Source organism: Hydra viridissima, unplaced genomic scaffold (assembly GCF_058129835.1).
Source record: "Hydra viridissima isolate aposymbiotic clone 2 unplaced genomic scaffold, HvirCarnegie_v1 scaffold_7, whole genome shotgun sequence".
Taxonomy (NCBI): Eukaryota; Metazoa; Cnidaria; class Hydrozoa; order Anthoathecata; family Hydridae; genus Hydra; species Hydra viridissima.
In genome coordinates, this window is record NW_028324306.1 from 2,776,862 (window position 1) to 2,791,868 (window position 15,007).

The 15,007-nt window shown below is 29.3% G+C and overlaps 2 protein-coding genes across 4 annotated transcripts; one reads left to right on the plus strand and one right to left on the minus strand.

The window, feature by feature from the left end:
• Nucleotides 1-57: 57 nt before the first annotated feature.
• On the minus strand, nucleotides 58-14,965 carry LOC149885616 (uncharacterized). Of its 3 annotated transcripts, XM_090092741.1 has the most exons (3): nucleotides 14,725-14,965; nucleotides 12,964-12,988; nucleotides 58-1,087 (listed from the first exon to the last, which is right to left on the minus strand). In XM_090092741.1, the coding sequence occupies exons 1-3, from the start codon at nucleotides 14,780-14,782 to the stop codon at nucleotides 532-534; spliced, it is 639 nt and encodes a 212-aa protein (XP_089948867.1). In that variant the 5' UTR covers nucleotides 14,783-14,965; the 3' UTR covers nucleotides 58-531. The 3 variants fall into 3 exon arrangements, with proteins under 3 accessions (XP_089948867.1, XP_089948869.1, XP_089948868.1); XM_090092743.1 differs by lacking the exons at nucleotides 12,964-12,988; nucleotides 14,725-14,965 and adding an exon at nucleotides 2,206-2,304; XM_090092742.1 differs by lacking the exons at nucleotides 12,964-12,988; nucleotides 14,725-14,965 and adding an exon at nucleotides 2,122-2,296.
• On the plus strand, nucleotides 4,804-7,664 carry LOC149885617 (uncharacterized). Its single transcript, XM_090092734.1, has 2 exons — nucleotides 4,804-4,842; nucleotides 5,641-7,664. The coding sequence occupies exon 2, from the start codon at nucleotides 5,646-5,648 to the stop codon at nucleotides 7,602-7,604; it is 1,959 nt and encodes a 652-aa protein (XP_089948860.1). The 5' UTR covers nucleotides 4,804-4,842; nucleotides 5,641-5,645; the 3' UTR covers nucleotides 7,605-7,664.
• Nucleotides 14,966-15,007: the final 42 nt, after the last annotated feature.

A 15,007-nucleotide genomic window follows, 5' to 3' on the forward strand; every position in this document is an offset into this window, starting at 1 on the left:
TACCCTTATTGCCAACTAGCCCCGGTCTCCCCTATTACAATTTAAACATACAAAACGTTTGCACATAGAAATTTTATTAAAGTTTTATAAAACATAAAAACTTTTAAAAAATAAAAAAATTCAAAATAATTATAAAAAAGCAGACATTCGAAATGTTTCTGATTTTCAATGATTAAAAACTAATTTCCTAAAAAATTCATTACGAAACAGATCTAATGTTCAGAGTTGTTGAACCAACTGCATTCATTACATTTTTAAGTCTTATTATTGATAATTGATTCATTACGAAACAGATTTATTGTTCAGAGTTGTTGAACCAACTGCATTCATTACATTTTTAAGTCTTATTATTGATAATTGATTCATTACGAAACAGATTTATTGTTCAGAGTTGTTGAACCAACTGCATTCATTACATTTTTAAGTCTTATTATTGATAATTGATTCATTACGAAACAGATTTATTGTTCAGAGTTGTTGAACCAACTGCATTCATTACACTTTTAAGTCTTATTATTGATATTTGATTCATTACGAAACAGATTTATTGTTCAGAGTTGTTGAACCAACTGCATTCATTACATTTTTAAGTCTTGATATTGTAAGTATTGATAATTCATTCATTAACAAAATCGGCTTTTCGTCATCTAATGAGCACTTCTTATTACGTGACTTTTTGTTTAGAATCGTCGAACCAGTTGCATACATTTCATTTGTAAATGTTATTCTAGATAATGGATTCATTAACAAAATCGGCTTTTCGTCATCTAATGAGCACTTCTCATTACGTGACTTTATGTTCAGAATGGTCAAACCAGTTGCATACATTTCATTTGTAAGTGTTTTTCTAGATAATGGATTCATTAACAAAATCGGCTTTTCGTCATCTAATGAGCTCTTCTTATTACGTGACTTTTTGTTGAGAGCCGTTGAATCAGTTGCATTTATTACATTTATAAGCTTTGTTGTAGAAGATGGATTCATTAACAAAATCGGCTTATCGTCATCTAATGAGCACTTCTCAATACGTGACTTTTTAAGCTTTTCGTAGATATCACTGGATTCTTGCACTCCAACTTTCGTTAAGCTGTAAAAAAAAGTAAATATGAGAGGAGCGTCTATTCATCCGGGTCATCAGAAGACCCGAACATTAAGAAAGACAAGAACAATTAGTAAGACAATTACTTTTTACAGCAAATGAAAACTTTAGTATCAGAAGTAGTTAATTCACAGTTTTTGGAAAATCTGCTTAAATGCAATTTTTAAAAATTAGTTCCACCACGTGTACAGCAGAGATTTGAAGTCATATTAAGTTTACTTAAGTTCAATTTTTGGACAAGCTAAAAAATAAGTCTAATCAATTTTTACAGACAAAGGCTACTGAACACCACTCTTTTTTTTTAGAGGATATCAGTTTTTTTTAACAACTCTTTCCAGCAGGTTAACCAAAGTTAGAAACAATTGAATATAAAGTATTTATTAAATATTTACATTTATAGTCAAGTATAAAAAAGTGCATCTTCTTTTTTCCTTGTTTTTTAACACTTTTTCTAAGAATTTAAAAGATTTAAAAAATGAGTGCACGCTAAACTTGAAGTGGTTACATCTTTAGAGCCCCATAATATGATTTTGATGAAATTTGAAATTTATTTGCCAATTTGAATCCAATTTATGATAAGCTCAATTTTTTTTCAAAATTTTTATCTTAATTTTCTCTAACCAGGACCAGAACCATCATAATCTGAACACACATTTCCTTCACCTCAATCAAATGAAGTTTACTTTGGCCTCTGACCTCAAGCTTATCAAAATGCATACATCAACCTTGGATTATCTATAGGTACTTTATGTCCTTGGTTTAAATTTTTTTAATCTTAATGAGCAATACATGTGCTTTTGTTTTAAATATAGGGCCACTTTGGAAATTAATCACGCTGCTTCATTAACCTGCAGATTACACACATCCTCTCACTCGGGTGATTTAAGGCATGTCTAGCTTTTATCAGTGTTCGGTTGCACCACTAAACATTTCTTTTGAGCGTAGCTTTTTTTGGCAAACAATTCACTAAAACGAACGTTACAAGGCAAAAGTTGTTAAAAATTAAAATACTAATTTTTTACGACGTTATGGGTTACGACTGATCTTGTCTTTTCTGAAAAAGAAGAATATCTTTAAAAATAAACAAAATGATCTCTAAGCACAACTTTTTCAGTAATGTTCAGTCTAGTACACATCAATAATTGTTATTATCCACTTGTACAGCTTGTGATTTAGATTAGCAAAATCCAACGTTTTTTATAAACTTCCGGCGCACTATGCGTCGCGCTGATAGAAAAAAAGGAAATAGCCTTATAACTAGAGAACTGTTTAACATTTTGAAATAATTTTTTTAACAAAGCATCAATTATGAGATATTGTTTGTTTATACATGCATTTATAAAAAATGTCCGGTCTTTTTTAAAACCGGTTTCATTCCGGTTTTTTAGTTGGTTTATCCGGACTAATTCGATTTTTGATTAAAAAGATATAAAACCGACAGTTTCTGATATTTGAAACTTTAAGTCTGATTTATCAGTTTATCTTTTTTAGGGGTTACAGGCATTTTTAGTCTCCAACTTATATTTTAATGTTAAATAAAAAGGAAATAACAAGTATTTTATTATAAATAAAAGTAAAATAAATGCTCCAGAAGTTCCATTCCTCTCAAATGCAGAATAAAGGTTCTGATGTTAAAATAGGTTTTTAACAATATGTGGCTATGAGAATAGCCGTTTTTTAAAAGTTGCTTATCAATTACAGCTGCATGGTTTAATGATGCTTCTTTGATTCCTTTACTTAATACAAACCATAACTCTTTGACTTCCTAAAATTATTTAACAACAAACATTCAAGTTTTAAAACGTTTTGTTATTGTAAAAAATAGTATAGTTTAAGATATAAACTATTTATCATAGAAATTATCTATCAAATTCTAATTCTAATAATTGTACATTCAAGAAAAAACTGTATTCACTGTAATAAATATATATAATTGAAATGTAATTAAAATTTTCATTATAAACATATCTCAGCAATCCTTATGTGGAGCAACATTTAATATTTACAACAAGCCTTCAAGAATTGCACTATGCATCACTAAGTAGAAATAGGACTTCAGACACATCTTTGAGGAAAACAAAAACATGGCAAAATTGAGTCAATTTGAGGCCAATTGATGAAATTTTTCCTCAAACATAAAAGTTTGGGATTCTTATGTTTCAACTTTTCTAACAATTAGTTGTTGTTGTTTTTTTCAAGAATAAAAAAAACATACTGTGTTGATTATGTGAAAAGATTTCAGAAATATCAAATTGGCTACCACCAGCACCTAAAATGTATTATTAATAAAATTAAACAATAACATTCAGTATTTAAATTTAAAGGTACACATAGCTTTCTCCAATATTTACCTTAAGAATAGTATAGCTTTTATACCTCTGCATTTTGTTCTTCTTACAGTATCGGTACATGTCAGATGTCATAAATAAATAATTAGCTGTATCCCTAGTATTTTCAGCAAAAGAAGTTTAATGTGCATGACCTACTCGTGCAGTTTTGTTGGCTTTGTTCCTGGCTTCAATGGCACTCTCAGACAAAGAACCTATTGGATACTTAAAATATTTAATAAAAGAAACACCATGAACTACCATTTTATGCAAAGACTGTGACATTGGGATGGTTTTTAAAAACTTATCATTAGAAATGAGACCAAACAGACATTCAAATTTCTGCTTGGAAATTTTCACTCTTGCGATTGTACTATTCATATCAATGAGCAGGTCCCTAAATAGTTTGATCATAGTGGTATTCAAATTTAAAATTCTTCCAGTCACAGATGGATTATTAAAGAATTTTCGTGCAACATTGCCAGTGTTGGATGTACCACTTCCTTTCCTGACAAAAGATACCCTTATTTTTAATTGTATTTTGAATAAGTGCTGGAATTTTTTTTTGTTTTCAATAAATTCTCGGCTATTTTTTGCTGGAATTATTCTTCCTTGTTTCACTGCTGGAAGTTTGCAAGCAGTAATAAAAAAACCCACTCCATGCTGCATATCCACAAATGAAGATTGCAAATTCCAAATTTCAATATATTCTTGTCTACATTTTTATCTTTATTCCATATGGTTTCCAAATTAAACTCCTTAGGACTTGCTTGGCATACATGACAGCACTGAAAAGCTATATTTTTTAAAAGCATTTTTGATACCACTGCATTAAGTGTTTTACCATCTTTCATTGTGGTATAAATAGTTGACAAACTTGAATTTATAACAAAAGCATTGTCATGAAGTGTAAACTTAATATTTTCTAAAAACAAAATTTCATTTTGTAAATGTTCAAACTTCTCTTGAATAAAATTAGCAGTCTTTTTGGAAAAACAAAACATAAGATAATGGGTTGCATCTGGATTATTTGGATTACAATTTTTCCATACTATCTTTTTTCCACTTCGAATCTTCAACAGTACAAACACTATACTATACACAGTAGAATCATCTACACCTCTCTTCATAGTTGCTGCATTCTGAAACTCAGATTGGTCACTCTGACCAACACCACCCACTTTGCAAATAACATATGTTATCACGTTCCTCCTGTGCTAAAACTTTAATAGAATTATCTTCATCCTCCAAAAGATACTCAAACTCTCTAGAAACTGAATGTTTGATCATATTGAAGAGACTACATTTTACTTCAGTTGTGTTAAAAGTTGACGAAGAGTGAATGTAGCCATTTTGATAATTTATAAAAACCATCGCACAGTGGGCCAGTGACTGGACAAAAGTATAAAAACCAAAGTCAGAATTTTAATGTCATAATGATTTTAATCAATTATATAGATATTATAAAACAGTTTAAAACTGTTTATATACACTTAAAATTTTAATGGATATACAAATGATGTGGTTGAAGTAGACGCAAATGTAAATTAGAAAAAAAAAATTATAAAGAGAAAAATGTTGTTTAAAAAATCGATGGAAATAAATAACATTTACATAAAATATTGCGCTTTTTAAAATATTATATTATAACTCATTATATTATCTGGATTTTAAAAGTTGTTTGACTCAAATTGGTATGTAATTAACAAATTTGCAGCTACTTTAAACAAGCTTATTATTTTATATTTTATTGTATGACTTTTGTTTTTATTTGACAAAGTATTTTTTTTTATTGCTACATCTTGCTTTTATACTTAGATATTTTGAAGCTTCTATATGTTTCCTTTAATAATTTCATAAATATGGCTGCCACTAGGTGCCACCTTGGTTTTCTTTCACATTTGAACATCTCTTTCCTAACAAAAAATCTGTAATTGCGCTCAAAAATTTTTATTTGCACAAAATTTTAAAAAACGCGGAAAACATATAATACGATCTTACTCATGCTAATCGTAGTACTGAACAATAATATATATATATATATATATATATATATATATATATATATATATATATATATATATATATATATCGTAATTCAAATTTAGTTCTTGTTAATTTAGCGCTTGTCAAACCAAATGGATTTAGTAATCTATTTTAATTGGTTTGGTTGGGGTTACTCATTTTAGATGTTGAACTGCTGTTTTTATTTAGGCTTAATGAGTGTCACAAGAAACGAAATTCACCAGTTTATCAGACTCAACAGTCTGTCAATACATAAAAAAGAAGACAGTATACTTGTATACAACTTTATTAAAGAACATGATTTGAAGTTTCAAGGCAAAAAGTTTGAGAGTCAATTTCATTTATTTATTTCTGAATATGGTAAAAGATGGACTCGAAGTAAACGAACCGATGCAAAGTTTATTAGGAAGAATTCAGCTTGGCTTGAAAATGATTTTAATACCACATTAATGAAGGAGAGTAAAAATAAACAACTCGGCAGACTTACATTACCATTTGAAGATTCGTCTTCAAAAACAAAGAAAAGAAAAGTTGCAACTTTGTCAGCTTCAAATTCTTGTGAGCTGTTGTTTGCTAGTGGCACACACCTGTGGAAAGAAGGTAGAAGAAAAGATGCTCAGATAGCAATAAAGTTGGTTAATAACAAAGATGCTGAACTAGATCATTCTGATAATACATCTGAAGAAGCGTTGGCTCTTTTGTTAGATAATGAGATGAGCAAATCTCAGTATCAGCGCTTAAGAAACAATGCGAAAAGCAAAAAAAGTAATTTATATCCACCATACAATGATGTACGTGAAGCAAAAGAGAGGTGTTTGCCTAGTCGTGAATCATGGACAGCAACAGATTACTCTGCAGGCATCAATTTCCAAGCATTGGTAGATCATACTGTTCTGCGGCTGTTGGAAGTACAACATGATGTTATCAATTCGTTTGTTTTTGATAGGCTAGTTCTGCGCTCAAAGGTAGGTTTTGATGGGTCAACTGGGCAAAACATTTATACACAAGTTACTGATGAGCTGGAAAACAGAAGCTTTGTCCAAGAAGCAAGTTTGTTTCTTACCTGCTTTGTACCACTTGAATTGACAGGATTCTCTGGTGAAGTGGAGAAGATTGTTTGGAGAAATCCACATCCGTCATCAACATTGTACTGCCGAATTGTGCGGTTTAGGTTTGTAAAGGAGACAACTGATGTAATGAATGCAGAGCATCAATTTCTTGAAAATGCTATTGGAAACTTAACTACAACTGCTGTGCCTAAGTATGAAAACTTAACTGTTCTTCACAAAGTTGATGTTACTATGATAGATGGAAAAGTAGCCACTGCATTATCTACAGTTACTAATTCAAGTCAGTGCTGCTCAGTTTGTGGTTCAATACCAACTCAAATGAACCAACTTAATATTGTTTGCAATTTGCCATTAACTCCAACCGGATTGAAGTATGGTTTGTCAACATTTCATGCATGGATTCGTAGCATGGAGTGTTTGTTAAAAGTCGGCTACAAAGCTGAAGTGAAGAAATGGGCATCAAGGTCAGATGCAGACAAAGAAAAAGTTAAAGCTAAAAAGAATTTAATTCAATCTCGGTTCAGAAATGAAGTTGGGCTGGTGATTGATATCCCCAGGTCTGGTGGTTCTGGATCATCAAATAATGGCAATACTGCCCGACGCTTCTTCAGAAATGCTGAACAAACAGCAGCAATTATTAATGTTGATGTGCATTTAATTAAAAGGATATATGTTGTGCTTTGTACTTTGTCATCTGGTTTTATGATTGATGCCGATAAATTAAAAGACTATTGCTTAGAAACAGCACAGCTTTTTATAAAACTTTATCCCTGGTACTATATGCCACAGAGCTTGCACAAAATCTTGATACATGGGTGGCAGGTTGTTGATGAGATGGTGTTGCCAATTGGGATGATGAGTGAAGAGGCCTTAGAAGCACGAAATAAAGACTTTAAAAAATTCCCTGAATTTTTTTCAAGGAAGTGTTCGCGTTTAAAGACAAACGAAGACCTTTTACGGCGGTTTATGTGCTCATCCGATCCAGTAATCAGTGCTTTACGATCACCTAAGCACCCTAAAAAAGAAAATTTTCTAGATGGTGTTGTGCAACTCTTAAAAGAAAGCCATTCTTTTATTTTGTAATTTCGCCTGAATTTGTTGTACATAATTATTTTGTATTTTTAAATATGTAGACCTACCACTTACTAAGCTTGTACTACTTGTAGCATACATTGTCAAAGATTTTCGGTGATTGTGAATGCATGGGTACAATAACCCCCATACAAATTTGAAAAGTAATGTAGAAGCTTGTAAAATCTGCTAATTAGAAAAACTAATTAACTAAGCTAGAATATAATTATTTTACAGGAAACCAAGTTTATCTAGCAACGAGTAATAGCACGTGTAATAACACTATTTAATATGACACGTGTAATAACACATATTAAACTGAAAAAAGATTTGCTTTCTGCGAGCGAGGATCAAAGGGAGGATTTCATAATAAAACACGTGCTAAATAGTGTACTTAGCACAAATAAAACATATACAACTAATAAAATTTAGCTGTTGCTAAGTAAAATTAGGTATCCATAGCAACTAAATAAAAAATATATTTACTTTTTTAAAAAGCGTGACCTCATATTGGTACTTATGTAAAATTTGGTGAACATAGCACTTGTAAAAATATCTTAAAAAAAACTATGTTTTTGCTACCCAAAATTAGGTATCCATAGCAACGAATTACAAAAATAACACCTTCATAAGAAGCGCAGACATCATATTATTACTCATCCTAATTTTAGTCAATATAGCCCTAATATTAAATTAGTTATGAATTTTGTCCAGTAAAAGTGAATTCTGGCCCACTGTGCATCGCAAGGTAAAACTGAATAAAATAAAAACTTACCGTGTTATTGAACTACGGAAGTTTCATTTACTTCACAGAATTTAGTCGGTTTTTGAATAAAACTCACAGTAGTAAAAATGATTTTTAAGCATGAGGTCACAGAGGTCGCCTCAATATTTTTGCATGGCAGTAAAGTCGATTCGCAGTAGCTATATTTTATTCAAAAAAAACGAGGCGACCTCTGTGACCACATGCTTAAATCAATCAATGTTTAAGAAATCAAAAAATCACCAAAAAAATGCTATTCAAAAACTTTTTTTTCCATTTCTTGTTTTACATTCGATTAAAAACATTATTATTTTAATTTCGCATAAAAATAATATAGAAATTTAACACTTATCATATACTTTGAAAGGATTTTAACAAAAATGCGAGTTTTTTAAAACCTTAAAAAAACCCTTAAGATGTCAAAAGTTTAAAAAAACTGAAAATATTTTTTTTTTTCATAGAGAATTAAAAACTGAATGCAAAAAAAAAAAAACTAAAAAAATATAAATATGAAAAATCACTAAAAAATATGTACAAAATCCTATTTCCGCTAAGCGATGCATAGTGCGGCGTTGCCTCTAACACGACTAAAAGGAGCGATCATCGTTAACGGCACTTTGAGCAATAAAGTCGATAACCGTATTTAAGGTTTTTTTGTTGTTGGGTGAAACCATGTGATCAAGTTTACATTTTATTTAACATGAAATTTTAGATTGTTAAATAATTTGTAGCTGTTTCAAGCAAAATAAAAATCATTTTCTAATTTGAAAGTTTTACATAAAAATGTGTTAAAGCAGTTGTCTTGTTGCTATGTTTATCTTTTTGTTTTTGGTTTTTACTTGAAAATGAATTTAACGTTTCACTTAATCTTTTCTAATTTTCTAATCTAAGCACACTTCAAAATGCAATATATGGGAATGAGATCATACTATTAAGTAGGTTGTTTCATTGGAAAAGTAAAAAATTTTAATATTAAATAGTAATTAACTTTTTTTTTTTACCAATAGTTGATCACTTTAAATAATTGTGTTAAATCTCACAATAAGGTTTTGCTAAATTTTTTTCTTTCATCCAGCTTCTCCATTGTTAAATTTTAGAAAATACTTTGGAAAACATTTGGAAGTTGACAAAGGCTGATATATGCAAGGTTATGTAAACCACATGGTGGAACAGACTGATGGCCGGGCTAGTAAACCTAACTTTAATGCAGTTTAAAAGACAATCTTTAACTGTATTTTTTTTAGAAAGGAAATATTTTACTATCTTATGTTTATCCATAACTTTTTACTTCCTAAGCTCAAGTAAGTTATTATCTCCTGATTTGTTAGACTCAAAGGTTAAGATGTAGCCTATGCTTGGGGTAAAGAAAAGTGAGAAAAATAAAAGCATCAGGATAAATATACACCAGGGTCGACCTTCAACCTTTTTGTATTATAGGCGAATGACAAACACCTCTTAAGAAGTCAAATGACATCTTTAGGCTCAAATTAGGATAATCTACTAGGTTTTTCCTATTTCTATTGCGCAAATTTAGAATTTCCCAAAAAAAAAAAAGTAAACAAAGTTGGAGAGGTTTTAAATATTTATGTTCGAACCTAAGAACATAGCTAAACTCTTTGAGTGTTTTTACATGAAAGCTGAAATTTTAGGAGGCCTAAAAGAAATGCATCATTCTCAAAAAAAGAAAAGGTATGAAGATTTTTAGCGCCAGTTTCTTCACTTTTGTATCGGAGAAAGATACTTTTACAGAAAAGCTAGTGAAGTGTCCAATTTCTTTCATAGGAAGAGTTTGGTTGGTGAACCAATAAAGGATTTTCTGAGCAGTATTCTCAAAAAGTATGGAGTACTTTGGAGCCTTAAATTCATTAAGAACATACATTTTAAATAGGTAAAAAACGTAAACATTTATTTAATAATAAAAAGTACTTTTTTTTGCTAAATATATATGTTTATATTTACCAGTAATTTTTATCTATTATCGGCTGTTTCAATAAAAACAAAGTCGACCTTTGAAAACGGAATACAAAACGTCAAGTTCTCAATGCGATCAATCCCGCGAGGTGAAAATATGTCACACGCGTTTAAACAAACGCGTGTGATGTATTTTTTTTTTCGTTTTTTTTCGTGTTTAACACGAAAATAAAAACGAAATTTTCTCAGACTGGCCTTAAATCACCCGAACAGTGGCAAAAATCGATTGCTGATTTTAAAATCAAAATTCAGATACATATTGTAAGTACTGTTGCAACATGGCATCTTTTAATTTGAATTTAACATCGAACTTGGATTTCTAAAGTGATGTAGTAAAGGTGGAAAAGTTCAAACGGAACAGAAGCTAAAAGCAATATTAATCAGCCCACCCCCCCCTTTCCTCTTAACTGTTCTAATTTTAGCCCTGTAAATAACTTGAAATTTTAACTTGAATCTCACTTAAAGAAAACTGTGCTGTGTTTAATCTAAAACTGCGATGTGTTTAATCTACAGGTTAATGATGCCACAGAAGATACAATACAAAATTAGGACACTGCAGTGATCTAAAAAAAAATTCTTTCTTCCCATATTTAGAACAAGACTATTATGTGTCAACTTTGAAATCAAAACCAGTGCCATTCAGGACTTATATGCAGTATAGACCTACATTCAGGATTTATATGCAGAACATTTTGCAGCTAAAGCCCCTAATGAAGTTGTTTCATATCTGGACCATTGTATTTTTGGTTATCCAATTATAATGAAAATAATATTCATAGTTAACTGTTTATTATCTTCGCTTTACCTATAACTATATGTAAATGAAAGTGTTTTCGTTTTTAAAACACTAACTAATATTAACTATCACTTCCTCACAAATAGCAAAATGTCTTATGAATTCTAGATGAATTGAAAGGAAAAGAGGAAAACACTCATAAAGAGTATGGATATGAAAAAGTCTTGATTTCAAAATTATTTGGAATATTGATCTGGACGATGAAAAAATAATTATTTGGTGATTTAAGTACTTTTAGCACTATTTTCTTCAAATTATTAAAAAAAAAGAAAAAAGAAAAAAGATTGATGAGTGACTTGGAGAAGTGGAATAAGTTGAAAAAGGTTCTACTCAAATAAAATTATAATAATAGCAGTACAATTTTAAAGTTGTTACTACTTTTTTAATTAGGATTACAAATAAAACTTTTTAAATTTCTTTCAAAAACTGATACTTTTAAATACGTTACTGTAAAAAGCTTAGCAAACACATCTGAAGTTTATTGGGAAAAGTGTTTCTCTTTTTACAAATTGAAGATCTCCAAAAACTGACAGTAGAAAGTAACACAAGAAAAAATAGTCCTTTAAACTATCTAACTATTCAAAGACACAAGAATGTAGATTAAAAGGCTGAATTGCAATGAAAAAATTGACATTACCCTCACAAAGTAAAGTAAAAATATTGGCTTGAGCTACAAAAAACAAAAACTGGAAAATTAACCAACAGCAAAAAGTCATTTAACTTGATGAGTCCCAGTTTCAAATAATTGGGGTGGAGCACCAAATTTTGTTTATTGATAAAATTAAGAACAAGCGTTGGAGTAGAGCATTGTTCCCAAGTTTAAACATGGAACTGGATCATTCATGATTTCAGGTTGTTTTCAAAACAACCGAGCTAGCAAATCAATTAAAATCAAGGGAACGCTAAGGAAATAGGGATACATGACCTTTTAGAGTTAAACGCGCTGTTGCCAGGGAGCTGTTTAGTGGAGCACTCTTTAAAGCTGTGAAGACAATATATTCATGAGGAAGGAAGAATACTCAATTATATGGAATAGCCACCTAAATAGCCAGATTTAAATCTCATTTGATTTTTATTGGATTACCTAGATTGAATATTTTTCTTTGTTGAGAAAACTCAATTTTTAAAATGTGAACATATCTTGAGCTGTAATCTATATTTAGTGTTAGAATCACCTATAAACTTCATTAACTTCTACTGCATCATACTGCATTTTTTAGTTTTCTTTAAAATCATTAATCAAATTGGACAGCAGTTTATTTTGATAATGTCAGTAGTCACTTGTAGAAAATGAAACAGCCACTGCTAAAAATTATATATTTGTCAGTTAAGTATTTAAAACACAATAGTTTTTTTTAACCATTTCATAAAATTATATACATAAACAATATTACATTATTGCCCAGCTTATGTTTAAGCATTTCATCTGATCAAGACTTATAAAAGTGCTAACAAATAAGCCATTAAAACCAGATCCTTAATTTTAATCACTATGTAGCTTTTTTAAACCTGCGATTATGTTGTAAAAATGGCGAGTATTATTGTTTTTATGATTTTTTAAAATTTTTACAGGTTGAATTTAGAGTGCTTTGGGTTGGCCAGAAAGTATTATTCATTATGTTTTAATAAAAACAAAATATAGGAGCTGTGAAAATCAAATAGCGCAAGTTTCACTACCTAACCACTTATTACTATTTGAAAATAATTATGCAAACAATGATACAGGTATTACTTTTCCTTATATGCCAAAAATTTTAACTGAAAATTTCTATGTACGCATTACAAACAGAAGTTAAATGTTTTGCAAAGTTAATTAAACACATTGAATAATTAAATCAAACCTCTTTGCTATGGTAACAGTAACATCTAAAAAATATAAACCACTAATAAATTATACAAAATTTATTAAAATGTACAAAATTCAAAAAATTTAAGAACTAATTTGTATAATGATGAAAAAAAAGATACTTAACTATAAATTCATTTTTTTATCTCTTTGAACTGTTGTCCAATGGTAAAATTAAATGAAAAAAGTTATTGAGCAAAAATTGCTTATTCTAATTTGGCCCTTTTTGCATTTTTTCAAATTTAATTCTTTTCTATTTTTAATAAAATTTATTCTTCTCTTCCATGAATTTTATCTTTTACACTTTTTTAGTTAATAGAACTTTTTTATACCACCTTTTATTGTAATATTTAAGAAACATTTCATTGAAGCATAGTTTTATTTTTTAGTTTCTCATTCTTTTTTCTAAAAAATTAAATATTTTTTCTAAAAAATTAAATATTATGAAATGAAAGAATTGAATTCATTCTTTCATTTCATAATATTTATTCTTCACACTATTTAAATACCAGGACTTTTTACAATATTTATAAAGTAGTATATAAAAAAATTTAATGAAGCAGAGTTTAAGCACGTTTTGTTGTAACAGAAACTCAACTTTACTCAATTAAAGGAGTTAACTTTAGAACTTATTTAAGAATTAACAAGGAGTTAAAGCACTTTTAGAATTAGTTTACTACATTTTTTTTTTAACCTTAAAGGTTTAGTTTACTTTGCATTAAAAAAATCAACAAAATACTTACTGGCTAAGTATAATATTAACCAGAACGCTGACAATTATTACAAACATTTAAAATAATGCAAAATACAGTTACTAAGATTTGACTTACTTAAACTGAAAGTATGATTTTAAAGCAAAATTATTTCTTCACTTAAATAACTTTCTTTTCTTCTGCTAAGTTTTGCTTTTTTTTCTTTCTAATTGAAAAAGTTGTGAGTCGATGAAAAACATTTTGTAGCTCTCAGACAAGAATTTCACAAGAAAATCGATGGAGTTTTTTTTTTCTGATATTGCATGATACATTTCACTTATAGTCAGTTTTTTTCCATTATCTTCATATATACCTCTTTTCTATACTTTTTTCTTCATATAAATTAAAGGTGTTTTTGTTTAAATTTCCATGTTTTCTATAAATTTCAACAGATGAGCAATCACAACATATTTCAATTTTAGATTTTTTACAAAATCTTTTACAGCAGCAATAAACTTGGCAGTATCAAACTATTAAAATTTTTTACTGTTTTTACAACTTTTACATTAGAGGCTTTGTCAGGATTTTGACAGGGTGTTGACTGACTTTTACCACCTGCTTTGACCTGAAAACTTTGACTGGAATTTCCAGCATTATTTAAAAAACAAACTACTTATTAATATTTTTAAAATAAAAAAATATGCAGAAATGCTGTCTAATGTTTAAAGTTAAAAATTAGCAAACAATACAGATTTATCTGAGAAAAGATAAATCTTTTAAAAAAACACAGTTATTCATTTTTCCTTAAATTAAAAAAATAGACAGCATTTCTGCATATTTTTTTATTTTAAAAATATTAATAAGTAGTTTGCTTTTCAAATAATGCTGAAAGTTCCAGTCAAAGTTTTCAGGTTACTATAAAAACATAGAGATAGATTTATGAATTAAGAATGTTAATTTTATTGATACAGCTGATGAACTCTAGCGCGTCTTTATCTTATGAGCTTTATTAGAGCATGGGAGGATATAAACATAATCATAACTTGTTACATTCATTAACTCACCTTTCTTTCGGTTCTCAAGTTGATCAAGCTTTATTTTATCTGCTTTTTTTCTCCCCATTGCTCAGATTTGCAAGGAAAACTTTGATAGTAGGCTTACCTACCATATTCTGAAATACCATATTCTCCCTATTTTGTTCTAGATTTAGAACCTGAAGAAAGTAGTCCAACAATTGCTGTAGAAAGTCCAGGTTTTTCTCTATCTTTGGATATTTCTCCTGAAATTATCAATAGTGTTACAGAATTGCAAACAAAGTCTGAATTAACCAACATTGATCTAACTTTG